The sequence below is a fragment of the Salmo trutta genome, chromosome 21 (genome assembly GCF_901001165.1).
Source record: "Salmo trutta chromosome 21, fSalTru1.1, whole genome shotgun sequence".
Taxonomy (NCBI): Eukaryota; Metazoa; Chordata; class Actinopteri; order Salmoniformes; family Salmonidae; genus Salmo; species Salmo trutta.
In genome coordinates this window covers 29760346-29775252 of record NC_042977.1, presented here as the reverse complement: position 1 = coordinate 29775252, position 14907 = coordinate 29760346, and the positions used below count along the sequence as shown (strand labels likewise).

Sequence of the window (14907 nt, the reverse complement as noted above, 5' to 3'; positions counted from 1 at the left end):
CCTCACCGTCTCATTGGTTAGCTGATACACACATGAACTGACACACACAGGAACAAATGGTGTAACCTCACATGTAAAATTACATTAACATTTTTAATTTGCATTCTGGTCATTTAGCAGATACTCTTATATTAAAATGTCACAATACAACACATTGCAACCTTACATTACAGTCTCAGATTTCATATGTAATAGCAACGTCAGCACCAGGCGCTAGTGTATGGTAAGAGTAGGGTGTTGGCTTGGAGAGTGCCTATAGTAAAACAGTAAAAGTAGATAGACCATAGAATACATTCAGGTAAAGATGATTTTCTCTAGGTTCATGGGTTGTTCATAGGTTGTGCCATCATACAGTGGTTTGGAAAGGGTTTTTATCTGGATAAATCAGGTTGTCAACTGATCAAATCTTCACTCATCCTACATGCAACCAAACAGCTATATTGGTGAAATGAAAAATAACCCCAATATGGCGCAGAGTTTCTGTTGGTGCAAGATTTGAATGAATGAATGTAAATATCACAGACTGTACCAGTTACATTTTTATTTGGGGATTTTGAATAATGCACTTGTATATAAGCCACGTGACGTTGTAATAAACTTCACTATTTATTGATGAATGATGTGTTCCTGGGTCTTTGTTGAGTTAATTGTTCTTCAGACTATTTTCAAGCCACCTCTTGATACTGAATCTTGAGGTGTTTGAGTTTTCCCGTGTTTTACCAGTTGATGTCTTCTCTATCCCAAGATCATGACATGGGCATAAAGTGTGTTGATGCTATATGTTGAGGATCAGTTTTCAATATATCACTTGCTTATTGAATTGAGGCTGAATGTTGCTATACTACTGTGCTACACAGTCATTCCATAACTCTGGTTCAGTATTTTTTTTTATTGATCTTTAAATGATAAGACCATTCTACTAAACCAGCTATTAACCCACTGATGCTGCTAATATATTTCTCTGCTTGGAAAACTCTGATTTTAACCACTTCCTGTTGTATGATGTCGTACAATACCTCAATACCCTGTAAACATGCTCCTAGGGGAAAACTACTCCCCTCTCTAGTAAACAAGTGATCAATAAAAACGAATATTTCTGTCTTGAGAATGGCATTGACAACATTGTGGATGATGTAGTTGCAGAGCTCCAAACTGACCTCTATTGGACATAATGTACACTGAAGCAGATGCAGGAAGACAAACTAGACGGTGGGCACAATGCCTAGCTTACATTGAACAAGGGGATATTTATGAACAATCAAGTTGCATTTCCTTAACTTGGCAAATAATAACAATTTGCGCCATGTTTTAGATTAAAAGTGATGCAGCAGCATCCTCAACCAGTCCACCGGTCCACTGCATCAGACGTTGCCCGCTGATATGCTGGTGCGCGAGATTGGGATGCAGCGCCGGTGTGACGTCACCCAGCATCAACATGATGACTCTCCCTGAGCTCACCGCTCACCCTAGTAATGTAAAAACTGCTGAGAGGCGACACATGCAGGGGTAGCAACGAGGTTGAGGACATCGGTGTTAGCTGAGACAAAAGGCTGCTGTCTGCTTGCACCCACAAGGCATCATCATGAGGGAGATTGTTCATATCCAGGCCGGGCAATGTGGAAACCAGATTGGTGCCAAAGTAGGTGGCATGTTTATATTTGTATACTGACGCAGTGGTTGTTATAGAGCAATAACTTTTTTGTTAGATGTTTGAAATGTTGAGACCTGCATGTTTTTTTCGCCCATGTAACTTTATTTAAAATAGGCCTATGTCGCACTGCATTTTCCAAGACATCAAATTCCCAAATACCCATCCAGTATTTTGGTAGAATATTTTTGGCCTAATGTGTTATAGAAATTAGTATTTAATTTATTTAGAAATATTAGATGCTATTCGATTGATATGGGTGTGGTCCTATGGACTTGGGCTAGGAGGCAAAGTGTCTGCAGTGGTGTCGCGCATCTGCGGGGCCGATGAGTCACGCTATCACCATGCGCAATATGGATAGGGCTACGCACAAAGACCGTTCGGTATTTTTCCATGTGTCTTGAACAGGTTATAGCCAGAGCACAGAAAATCGTACTTATCTCTTAGTTCAAACCTTTAAACATCAAAGTTGCAGTACCTACATCTCTGTCCCATTCTCAGTTCTGGGAGGTCATAAGTGACGAACACGGCATCGACCCCACCGGAAGTTACCAAGGTGACAGTGACCTGCAGCTGGAGCGGATTAACGTGTACTACAATGAAGCATCCGGTATATATACATCTATTTGTCTGGACTGGGCATGAAGTAATCTCTGCATGCATCTGAACAATTGGTTAAAGAAAATAATAAACCATAAGCACACTGTAATATCACTTGGCTTTCCCCCAAATGAAAACAAAAGTAAATCAATATTCCCTGGTGATAAAAACTGCAGACCTCATTTGATTTGCAAAGTCATGCTCTGTAGGGCTAATCCAAACTGAGTATGTGACATTGTAACCATAATATCTGTCTGGGTGCAGTGGGCCCTGTGGCAGGGCAGGGGAAATGAGGACAGCAGCAGGTACCTGCCAATCTCCCTCCCTCCCTCCATCCCTCTCTGGCAGGGCAGGGGAAATGAGGACAGCAGCAGGTACCTGCCAATCCCCCTCCCTCCCTCCATCCCTCTCTGGCAGGGCAGGGGAAATGAGGACAGCAGCAGGTACCTGCCAATCCCCCTCCCTCCCTCTATCCCTCTCTGGCAGGGCAGGGGGAATGAGGACAGCAGCAGGTACCTGCCAATCTCCCTCCCTCCCTCGTTATTTCTCTCCCTGTATCACATCTTTCTCTCCCTCTATCCTCTCTCTCCCTCTATCTCACTATATTACGTTCAATGGAATTTATTGGCATGGGAAACTTATGTTTACATTGCCAAAGCAAGTGAAATAGATAATAAATAAAATTGAAATAAACAATCAAACAGCAAATTCTATATCTATCTCTTCATCGGGGGTCAGGTATACATCTGCAGTCTCTGTAAAACCGACCCAACCCTAATGTTTGTCTGCTGTCTGTGTGTCGGTCTGATTTTTATTAGCCAGGGATTTGAAGGTCATTGCCGTGCAGCATCCCATCCTTTGTCTCCGGCACTTTGCCATACTGAGCAGTCAGTCTCCTTTGCCAAACCAACCAGGCTGCAGAACCTGGGGCCTATGAGGCCTACATGTCCTGTGGTTAGCTCTGATCCTATTTCCAGTGTGTGCAAATGCTAAGCAGTATTGATCCCTCTCATTTCACTGTTGTCAGGCGTAAATTGAGCTTGCATGTCTGTGAGCAACTCTGCCATCCATTATTGTACATGCATTGTGCATTCATCAATAAAACGTTTCCTAAAATAACAAGGCACTGATTCATAGAGAGATGTGTATAGCAGCACTTTAACCCTCATACTACCAACATATTTTATATAAATGGATTACCAACTAGGGTCATTGTCCCCAAGAATAATCTATTGGAAAAAGCAACCGTCATAGCAAATATATACTTAGTTCTTATCAAAACATTAGACATGTAAATAATGTTATCTGAAATAAAAAAAATAACTAAACAGACGGTTATATTTGCAAAATTACAGTTAATTTGAATGTTCTGGAAAACAAAAATAGAAAATTTTCCCTTAAATAATGTGCAGCTTTTTTCCAAACTACAAAGTACTAAAAAGTAGATTGACCGTCGTTGGATTGTAGTATCTTTTAGTTTTTAGATTTTTTAACTAAATTCTAATTTTGTCAAATTTATGTGGTAAAAAACGACTGCCATTTAAGGGGCAGTACAACAACATTTAAATATACTTAATTGTATTCACAAAAAGTGATTAATCCATTGATCCTGAGAGACAATGACCAAAAACATGGCTTACTTTTCTTTATTTACTTACCCCACAGCCAGAATTAGCATTGCTGCTAGTGAAACAATGGGAGTGGCAGGGGCTATGGCAGAATGCTTACAAATCTTCAAAGTCACTTCAAACCAATGTTATAGCAACCCAAATACCACATAAAGTTGCACATACACACACATATATATATATATATATATATATATATATATATATATATATATATATATATATATATAGTACCAGTCAAAAGTTTAGACACACCTACTCATTCAAGGGTTTTTCTTTATTTTTACTATTTTCTACATAGTCGAATAATTGTGTAGACTTTAAAACTATGAAATAACACATATGGAATCATGTAGTAACCAAAAAAGTGTTAAACAAATCCAAATATATTTTATATTTGAGATTCTTCAAAGTAACCACCCTTTGCCTTGATGACAACTTTGCACACTCTTGGCATTCTCTCAACGAGCTTTATGAGTAATGATTTTACAACAGTCTTGAAGGAGTTCCCACATATGCGGAGCAATTGTTGGCTGCTTTTCCTTCACTCTGCGGTCCAACTCATCCCAAACCATCTGTGAAGCATTTATTTGGGCTGCAATCTGAGGTGCAGTTAACTCTGATGAACTTATCCTCTGCAGCAGAGGTAACTCTGGGTCTTCCTTTCCTGTGGCGGTCCGCATGAGAGCCAGTTTCATCATAGCGCTTGATGGGTTTTGTGACTGCACTTGAAGAAACTTTCAAAGTTCTTTAAATTTTCCAGAGTGTCATAAAGTAATGGATGGACTGTAATTTCTCTTTGCTTATTTGAGCTGTTCTTGCCATAATATGGACTTGGTCTTTTACCAAATAGGGCTATCTTCTGTATACCAACCCTACCTTGTCACAACACAACTGATTGGCTCAAACACATTAAGAAGGAAAGAAATTCCACAAATTGACTTTTAACAAGGCACACCTGTTAATGGAAAGCCATTGAAATCCACCTCATGAAGCTGGTTGAGAGAATGCCAAGAGTGTGCAAAGCTGTCATCAAGGCAAAGGATTGCTACTTTGAAGAATCTCAAATATAAAATATATTTTGGTTTGTTTAACATTTTTTTGGTTACTACAGTTGAAGTCGGAAGTTTACATACAGTCATTAAAACTCATAAAACAATCCACACATTTCTAATTAACAAACTAGTTTTTGCAAGTTGGTTAGGACGTCTACTTTGTGCATGACACAAGTCATTTTTCCAACAGTTGTTTACAGACAGATTATTTCATTATAATTCACTGTATCACAATTCCAGTGGGTCAGAAGTTTACATAAACAGCTTGGAAAATTCCAGAAAATGATGTCACGGCTTTAGAAGCTTCTGATAGGCTAATTGACATCATTTGAGTCAATTGGAGGTGTACCTTTGGATGTATTTCAAGGCCTACCTTCAAACTCAGTGCCTCTTTGCTTGACATCATGGGAAAATCAAAAGAAATCAGAAAAAAATTGTAGACCTCCACAAGTCTGGTTCATCCTTGGGAGCAATTTCCAAACGCCTGAAGGTACCATGTTAATCTGTAAAAACAATTGTACGCAAGTTTAAATACCATGGGACTACGCAGTTGTCATACTGCTCAGGAAGGAGACACGTTCTGTCTCCTAGAGATGAACGTACTTTGGTGCAAATCAATCCCACAACTACAGCAAAGGACCTTGTGAAGATAATGGAGGAAAAAGGTACAAAAGTATCTATATCCACAGTAAAATTAGTCTTATATTGACACAACCTGAATGGCCGCTCAGCAAGGAAGAAGCCACTGCTCCAATACCGCCATAAAAAAGTCAGACTACGGTTTGCAACTGCACATGGGGACAAAGATCGTACTTTTTGGAGAAATGTCCTCTGGTCTGATGAAACAAAAATAGAACTGTTTGGCTATAATGACCATCGTTATGTTTGGAGGGAAAAGGGGGAGGCTTGCAAGCTGAGAACACCATCTCAACCGTGAAGCACAGGGGTGGCAGCATCATGGTTTGGGGGTGCTTTGCTGCAGGAGGGACTGGTGCACTTCACAAAATAGATGGCATCATGAGGTAGGAAAATTATGCGGATATATTGAAGCAACATCTCAATACAAGTCAGGAATTTAATGCCTGCTCGCAAATGGGTCTTTCAAATGGACAATGACCCCAAACATACTTCCAAAGTTGTGGCAAGATGGCTTAAGGACAACAAAGTCAAGGTATTGGAGTGGCCATCACAAAGCCCTGACCTCAATCCTATAGAAAATTTGTGGGCAGAACTGAAAAAGCATGTGCGAGCAAGGAGGCCTACAATCCTGACTCAGTTACACCAGCTCTGTCAGGAGGAATGGGCCAAAATTCACCCAACTTATTGTGGGAAGCTTGTGGAAGGCTTCCTGAAACGTTTGACCCAAGTTAAACAATTTAAAGGCAATGCTACCAAATGCTAATTGAGTGTATGTAAACTTCTGACCCACTGGGAATGTGATGAAATAAATAAAGCTGAAATAAATCATTCTCTCTACTATTATTCTGACATTTCACATTCTTAAAATAAAGTGGTGATCCTAACTGACTTAAGATAGGGAATTTTTACTAGGATTAAATGTCTGGAATTGTGAAAAACTGAGTTTAAATGTATTTGGCTAAGGTGTATAAAAACTTCCGACTTCAACTGTACATGATTCCATATGTGTTATTTCATAGTTTTGATGTCTTCACTATTATTCTACAATGTAGAAAATTGTAAAAATAAAAACCCTTGAATGAGTAGCTGTGTTCAAACTTTTGACTGGTACTGTATATATATATAACATTTCCTGTAGAATAACTACTTTTCGAAGAATATACATCACTACATTTAGAGGGTAGCTGGTTTCTGTATTACAGTTCTACCAAGTATTCATACCACTGACAGACTTTTATGAGCTGTTTTAACTGCAACATACATATACACTACCGTTCAAAAGTTTGGGGCCACTTAGAAATGTCCTTGTTTAATTTTTTTTAATAATAATAAAAAAGGCCATTAAAATAACATCAAATTGATCAGAAATACAGTGTAGACATTGTTAATGTTGTAAATGACTATTGTAGCTGGAAACGGCTGATTTTGTTATGCAATATCTACGTAGGCGTACAGAGGCCCATTATCAGCAACCATCACTCCTGTGTTCCAATGGCACGTTGTGTTAGCTAATCCAAGTTTATCGTTTTAAAAGGCTAATTGATCATTAGAAAACCCTTTTGCAATTATGTTAGCACAGCTGAAAACTGTGGTGCTAATGAAAGAAGAAATAAAACTGGCCTTTAGACTAGTTGAGTATGTGGAGCATCAGCATTTGTGGGTTCGATTACAGGCTCAAAATGACCAGAAACAAAGACCTTTCTTCTGAAACTCATTAGTCTATTCTTGTTCTGAGAAATGAAGGCTATTCCATCCGAGAAATTGCCAAGAAACTGAAGATCTCGTACAACGCTGTGTACTACTCCCTTCACAGAACAGAGCAAATTGGCTCTAACCAGAATAGAAGGGATTCTGGCCTTCTAGCCAGAGTTGCAAAGAAAAAGCCATATCTCAGACTGGCCAGTAAAAAGAAAAGATTAAGATGGACAAAAGAACACAGATACTGGACAGAGGAACTCTGCCAAGAAGGTCAGCATCCCGGAGTCGCCTCTTCACTGTTGACATTGAGACTTGTGTTTTGCGGGTACTATTTAATGAAGCTGCCAGTTGAGGACTTGTGAGGCATCTGTTTCTCAAACTAGACACTCTAATGTACTTGTCCTCTTGCTAAGTTGTGCACTGGGGCCTCCCACTCCTCTTTCTATTCTGGTCTGGGAGATGCCATCTTGGTCTGAATCAATTCTGCAGAGCACATTTTAATCCCCCTCCCTACTTTGGACTGGAGCTAGCAAGTTCTCTGTGCTGCAAGCTGCTGCAGTCTGCAAATGAGGCTAATTGAGAGAGAGCGAGACAGAGAGAGAGAAAGAGAGTGAGAGAGAGAAAGAGAATCAGAGGCAGTCTGTGCTTTGCTCTGTTTAATAAGCTGTGCGGGAGAGCATGGTCAGGGGATGCCTAGTATTTGCCCTCTGTTTCCTTTTTCGGGTTAATTTCCTCAGAATCAATGTTTACTGTGTAGGTTGTGCCCTCTGATGTGGCTTCACCATGCTATCTCACCCAGGGTAGTAAACGGTTTCCGTTGTGCAACAAAATCTGACTAGTGAATATATGATATCACTAATATCTGATATACCCTGATATCCCTGCCTCTCCTCCCCCCACAGGTAACAAGTTTGTCCCCCGGGCCATCCTGGTGGATCTGGAGCCAGGCACCATGGACTCTGTACGCTCCGGGCCCTTCGGCCAGCTCTTCAGACCAGACAACTTTGTCTTTGGTGAGTAGTAGTTATCATCTAGCCACATTCCATATCTTTTTGTGCTATCTCGCCCAGCCTGGTCCCAGATCTGTCTGTGCTGTCTTGCCCAATTGGTTATCTTCATGTCCTCATCAGCTCTTCCATCTTTGACCCAAAGCATGTCATGTCTGTGTCAGCATTCACTGTCATGTCCTTTGAAGCGAAGCTCAGTTTACCTTTCACATAGATGTACAGTGTGTTCTCTGTGCAACGTTTCTGCAGTTGTGTCAGGCAGAGACAGCCAGCATGGTGACTCAGCAGAATGCAGTCCAGACTACTACTGCTTCAGTGCTCATCAGGATGGGGATATTGAACTAAATCAAATTCACCCCAGGACACCTTACCTATAATACTGAATAAAGTATAGTAGGATTACACTCACATCAGTACAATTAGATTAAAACACTACTTTTATTAGATACAAATTATTCAATGTTGTTTCAGTGGAATGGAATTTTCTCTTTCACTGGAAATGAATAAATAATGTGCACAATGCATATGCTTGTTACTGGTGACTTGCTTTTCATTCTCCTAGATGTGTATGGCTAAATGTTTACTAGCACAAAGATGCTTTGTCTCTAACCCAGGTTCTTCATGGGTCTTTCAGGTCAGAGTGGAGCTGGTAACAACTGGGCTAAAGGCCACTACACAGAGGGAGCCGAGCTGGTTGACTCTGTCCTGGACGTAGTCAGGAAGGAGTCTGAGAACTGTGACTGCCTCCAGGGCTTCCAGCTCACCCACTCTCTGGGAGGGGGCACCGGCTCTGGCATGGGCACCCTGCTCATCAGCAAGATCCGGGAGGAGTACCCTGACCGCATCATGAACACCTTCAGTGTCATGCCCTCACCCAAGGTGTCCGACACGGTGGTGGAGCCCTACAACGCCACCCTGTCAGTCCACCAGCTGGTGGAGAACACTGATGAGACTTTCAGCATCGACAACGAGGCTCTCTATGACATCTGTTTCCGTACCCTCAAACTCACCACACCCACCTACGGAGACCTCAACCACTTGGTGTCGGCCACTATGAGCGGGGTCACCACATGCCTACGCTTCCCCGGTCAGCTCAACGCCGACCTCCGCAAACTGGCCGTCAACATGGTGCCCTTCCCCCGCCTCCACTTCTTCATGCCCGGCTTTGCCCCTTTGACCAGCAGGGGGAGCCAGCAGTACCGCGCCCTCTCCGTGCCCGAGCTGACCCAGCAGATGTTTGACGCCAAAAACATGATGGCCGCCTGCGACCCTCGCCACGGCCGCTACCTCACCGTTGCCGCCATCTTCCGCGGGCGCATGTCCATGAAGGAGGTGGACGAGCAGATGTTGAGCGTGCAGAACAAGAACAGCAGCTACTTCGTAGAGTGGATCCCCAACAACGTGAAGACTGCCGTCTGCGACATCCCGCCCCGTGGCCTTAAGATGTCTGCCACCTTTATTGGCAACAGCACGGCAATCCAGGAGCTGTTTAGAAGGATCTCTGAGCAGTTCACTGCCATGTTCCGCCGTAAGGCCTTCCTTCACTGGTACACCGGAGAAGGTATGGACGAGATGGAGTTCACTGAGGCTGAGAGCAACATGAATGATCTGGTGTCTGAGTACCAGCAATACCAGGACGCCACTGCTGACGAAGTGGGCGAGTACGAGGAAGACGAGTTGGAGGATGCGGATCAGGATGTCCAGCAGCACCATGATGTCCGCCACTGAAGGGTGCTGGGTAGAAGCAGTACAGCAGTCTGTATGTTATATCCACCAGTCACTTTAAATGATCAATAGGTATGGAAGGATAGAGGCGCAGAATGAGCTTTTGTCGCGTCAAGATACTGTATATTGTAGCTGTTTAGCCTAAAGACTACTACTATTGCATTTCATTGCTCTTGAAATATGTCTCGAAGACCTTAAGTGAAACATAACAATTATGTGAGTATTATAAATGTAATTGATTTTCCAATCCATGCTGTGTCAATGTCAATAAAATTAACATCATTACACTATTATCGAAACCGAGTTTTGTAACATTTTCCTCAGAATGCATTTTCTGTGGCAAAATAAAATGGTCCTGTCCTATGAATATCACTCTCGTTAGCTTTCTTTTCATGGGAATACTCATTGTATTCAGCAGATGAGATACAATGAACAATCCAGACTTTTCATGCTGTAATGAAGATGTATAGATACAATAAGAAAAATGAAGATTTGTTTTCTGGTTTTAAAATGCAAGGTAAGCATGGAATGTGATTACCGTACCTATCTTGAGAGATGCTTACCACTTTTATAGTCTTGTGAATCCCTTGAGTCATCTTGACTGTGTTGGTTTGTTTTCTCTGTCTGGCTGGGACAGGAGACACTTTTTTGAATGAAAGACCCAGATTATGGTTTATTCCTCTTCATCATGATCTGTCAGATAGTAAATCTGATTTAGGGCTGGCCAGACATGGTGACTATCCGAGCATCGGGTTTAATGTGTGGGGACGTAGGACACTCTCTTTCAATGGCAGAATTATTTTTACTAATAATGCCAATCTTTGAACATGTAAACCTAACCACTCCAGTGGTGTGGGGGCTGTGCTTTGGCAAAGTGGGTGGGGTTATATCCTACCTGTTTGGCCCTGTCCGGGGGTTTCATCGGATGGGGCCATAGTGTCTCCTGACCCCTCCTGTCTCAGCCTCCAGTATTTATGCTGCAGTAGTTTATGTGTCGGGGGGCTAGGGTCAGTCTGTCACATCTGGAGTATTTCTCTTGTCTTTTCCGGTGTCCTGTGTGAATTTAAATATCCTCTCTCTAATTCTCTCTTTCTCTTTTTCTTTCTTTCTCTCTCGGAGGACCTGAGCCCTAGGACCATGCCTCAGGACTACCTGGCTTGATGACTCCTTGCTGTCCCCAGTTCACCTGGCCGTGCTGCTGCTCCAGTTCCAACTGTTCTGCCTGCAGCTATGGAACCCTGACCTGTTCACCGGATGTGCTACCTGTCCCAGACCTGCTGTTTTCAACTCTCTAGAGACAGCAGGAGCGGTAGAGATACTCTCAAAGATCGGCTATGAAAAAGCCAACTGACACTTACTCTTGTGTTACTGACTTGTTGCACCCTCGACAACTACTATGATTATTATTATTTGACCATGCTGGTCATTTATGAACATTTGAACATCTTGGCCATGTGCTGTTATAATCTCCACCCGGCACAGCCAGAAGAGGACTGGCCACCCCTCATAGCCTGGTTCCTCTCTAGGTTTCTTCCTAGGTTTTGGCCTTTCTATGGAGTTTTTCCTAGCCACCGTGCTTCTACACCTGCATTGCTTGCTGTTTAGGGTTTTAGGCTGGGTTTCTGTACAGCACTTTGAGATATCAGCGGATGTAAGAAGGGCTATATAAATACATTTGATTTAATAGGATCTTTACATATTGGTTAATCACAATATTACACACCTTTATTCTACCTGCTCAATTTGCTTGATATCATTTACAAAAAGGTCCTCTGGCAAGGCTCAAGAGTATCCACTTTGTTAGAGGTACAGTAAATCGGTTGTCTTTTTCATTGCTCTGTGGTCCATAAATCCTTGAAGACTCTGAAGTTGTTCTATTTTGACAGCAGGCGTCTAAAAAGGCTGACCAGGCAGAATGTTGTTAGTATAATGTTATCCACTTCTTGGAAAATTCAGACACAACTGGGGGAAAGATGCTCTTGTCGAATACATCATACATTGAAAGAACGTGTGGTTACCCAGGAGGACGTAGCAGAGACGGATACATTAGAAACCAACAGGAGGACTCAAAACCACAGGTTAGGCCAGTCTTAGGTTATGGCAAGGGTTGAGACTGGGTGTGGACATGAAGCTTGGGTTAGGGTTAGGTTTATTTCTGGGTTATGCCGGGGTGTGAACAAAACAAGGGTTAGGGTCACTTTCTTACTAATGTTAACCTGTTCCAGGTACATCAAAAGTGACATTGTGTTATATGCAGATGTGTCCCCAGAGTAACTATAATATGTCTGAATTTACTCAGACTATAAGTGCCGCAACCCCAGTGTTGATTATGCACATTACTACCTTTTGCCTCTTACCATCAGTCTCCTGTCTTTTACATCAGACCACAGGAGTAATACTGTATGTGTCACTTGTCTGTCAAATTAGCTTAGAATAGAAAATCTGAGGTCAGGTCACCTATCTGACACATTATGTGAGGTCTCCTGCTTATCTCACCAATATCATCATATATAACACTGTACTGCATTATTCATATGTATGTTAGCATATGCCATGGTATTATACACAGTTTATTAGTGTAACCGATGTGAAATGGCTAGTTAGTTAGCGGTAGTGCGCGCTAATAGCGTTTCAATCGGTGACGTCACTCGCTCTGAGACTTGAAGTAGGGTTTCCCCTTGCGTTGCAAGGGCCGCGGCTTTTGTGGCGCGATGGGTAACGATGCTTCGTGGGGTGTCAGTTGTTGATGTGTGCAAGGGTCCCTGGTTCGAGCCCGGGTTGGGGCGAAGAGAGGGACGGAACCTGCACTGTTACATTGGTGCCGTGACCCGGATCATTGGTTGCTGCGGAAAAAGGAGGAGGTCAAAGGGGGGGTGAGTGTAACCGATGTGAAATGGCTAGTTAGTTAGCGGTAGTGCGCGCTAATAGCGTTTCAATCGGTGACGTCACTCGCTCTGAGACTTGAAGTAGGGTTTCCCCTTGCGTTGCAAGGGCCGCGGCTTTTGTGGCGCGATGGGTAACGATGCTTCGTGGGGTGTCAGTTGTTGATGTGTGCAAGGGTCCCTGGTTCGAGCCCGGGTTGGGGCGAAGAGAGGGACGGAACCTGCACTGTTACATTAGGTACACCCATCTAGTACCGGGTTGGACCCCCTTTGTCTCCAGAACAGCCTGAATTCATCAGGGTATTCTACAACGGAAACGTTCCACAGGGATGTTGGTCCATGCTAACGGGATGGCATCACACAGTTGCTGCAGATTGGACAGCGGTACATTAATGCAGCGAACTGCTCATTCTATCTCATCCCAAACCTGCTCTATTGGGTTGAGATCTGCAGACCGCGCAGGCCACTCTCCTTCAAATTCTCTTATCAACAAGCTATTTTTGTCCACAGGACTGCCGCTGACTGGATATTTTTTGTTTGTCGCACCCTTATTGATAAACTCTAGACACTGTCATGCGTGAAAAACTCAGGAGGGCAGCCGTATCTGAAAAACTGGAGCCGGCGCGCCTGGACCCGACGATCATACCACGCTCAAAGTTGTTTAGTTGACTTGTTTTACCCATTCTAACGTTCAATCAAACAGCAACTGAATGCCCCAGTGCCTGTCTGCCTGATTTTTCTATTTTAATAGCTTTAAACACTGAGTTAGGAATAAGTCATTTCAAAATAGGCCATTATCACCATCAATCGTAAATGATAATTCTTTACATTTTAATTACTGAAATGTCCAAATGCCAATAGTTTGATCTGAAGCAGTTTCTTGGAAATATGCATTTAGATATTCTTCAATTACTGTTTCGTGAGCGAATTAGAGCAGATGGTTTTAACAAACTTTGAACCTGTCTTGTATTTTGTTACAATCAAAGCATTTATACATGTATCCTGCCTAGTGACGCACACTGTTGCGTTCTGGCCACATGATAAAAGAAATGCGACTATTCAGTTTCAGCTCCTAAAATCTCACTAGAAATTAGGTGTTTTTGGTGTAACAGTCACGTTATAAGCCTACTATGCTGTGGTATTATAGTCAGGTCTGTTGTGTAAAATACTCATTCATCATTATGTGATCTTGTGGGACATTGATTCAGCTTCAGAATTTTTTTTCTGTTACTGTTGCAAACAGCAACCCCCCCTTCTCATTACATTGTTCTGAATTAAGAGTCCAGCACCATATCACAGCAGCAATTCAGCTGGTTTTAACATCCTTATGGAATCAAATACTCCTTTAACATTCCTCTGGTACTTCATCTGTGATAATATTGATCAACTCTGAAAATCAATAGATTTCCCAATGAATTCTGGGTGTGGGTGGTGGGAGGTGAGTCAGTGTGTCGTTTGAAAACAGGTTAACACTTGTAAAGTCCTCTTTTGTAGAGTCATCTTTAGTTTTTTTTGGTTGAGCAGTGACAACATCTGAACTACAGTATGTAAAGATGTCAAGGTGTGATAAGAGTGATACTATAAAACAGGATTTTCCACTCTCAATCCCCTGAAGAACCACTGAAACACTACAGGAGTGAGATTCTAAGAAAGAAATGACATGAAACCATAACACATGACTAACTGAATGTGTCTGGTATATGTTCAAGTTTATTATTCTCTCAAAATCAGAAAACGTTTAATCAAACTTTTTAGTACACAATGAAGGACAGACATACTGCAGGCAGACGCCATATCTCATGACACATACAGTATAATATATTAGACATGAAAGCTTGCAGCCAGGTCAGAATTGTCAAAAACACCAGTAGCATTAACAGCAACATCAAACTCATACTTTAATGCAGGGGTGTCTAACATAACGCCCGCGGGTTCTTTGAGTAAAAAAACAACAATAATAATAATAATCTTTATTATTATTACTGTGTGATATTAGATTGCTTCTTGTATAAATATTTTCCGTCT

General features: G+C 42.1%; 1 protein-coding gene across 2 annotated transcripts; it reads left to right on the top strand.

The window, feature by feature from the left end:
- Window positions 1-1414: 1414 nt before the first annotated feature.
- Window positions 1415-10367, top strand: LOC115157123 (tubulin beta-2A chain). Of its 2 annotated transcripts, none has more exons than XM_029705098.1 (4): window positions 1415-1639; window positions 2150-2258; window positions 8171-8281; window positions 8910-10367. In XM_029705098.1, exons 1-4 carry the CDS (start codon window positions 1583-1585, stop codon window positions 10001-10003), a joined length of 1371 nt encoding a protein of 456 aa, XP_029560958.1. In that variant the 5' UTR covers window positions 1415-1582; the 3' UTR covers window positions 10004-10367. The 2 variants fall into 2 exon arrangements, with proteins under 2 accessions (XP_029560958.1, XP_029560959.1); XM_029705099.1 differs by lacking the exon at window positions 1415-1639 and adding an exon at window positions 2513-2691 and having other exon boundaries at window positions 2168-2258.
- The last annotated feature ends 4540 nt before the right edge of the window (window positions 10368-14907 follow it).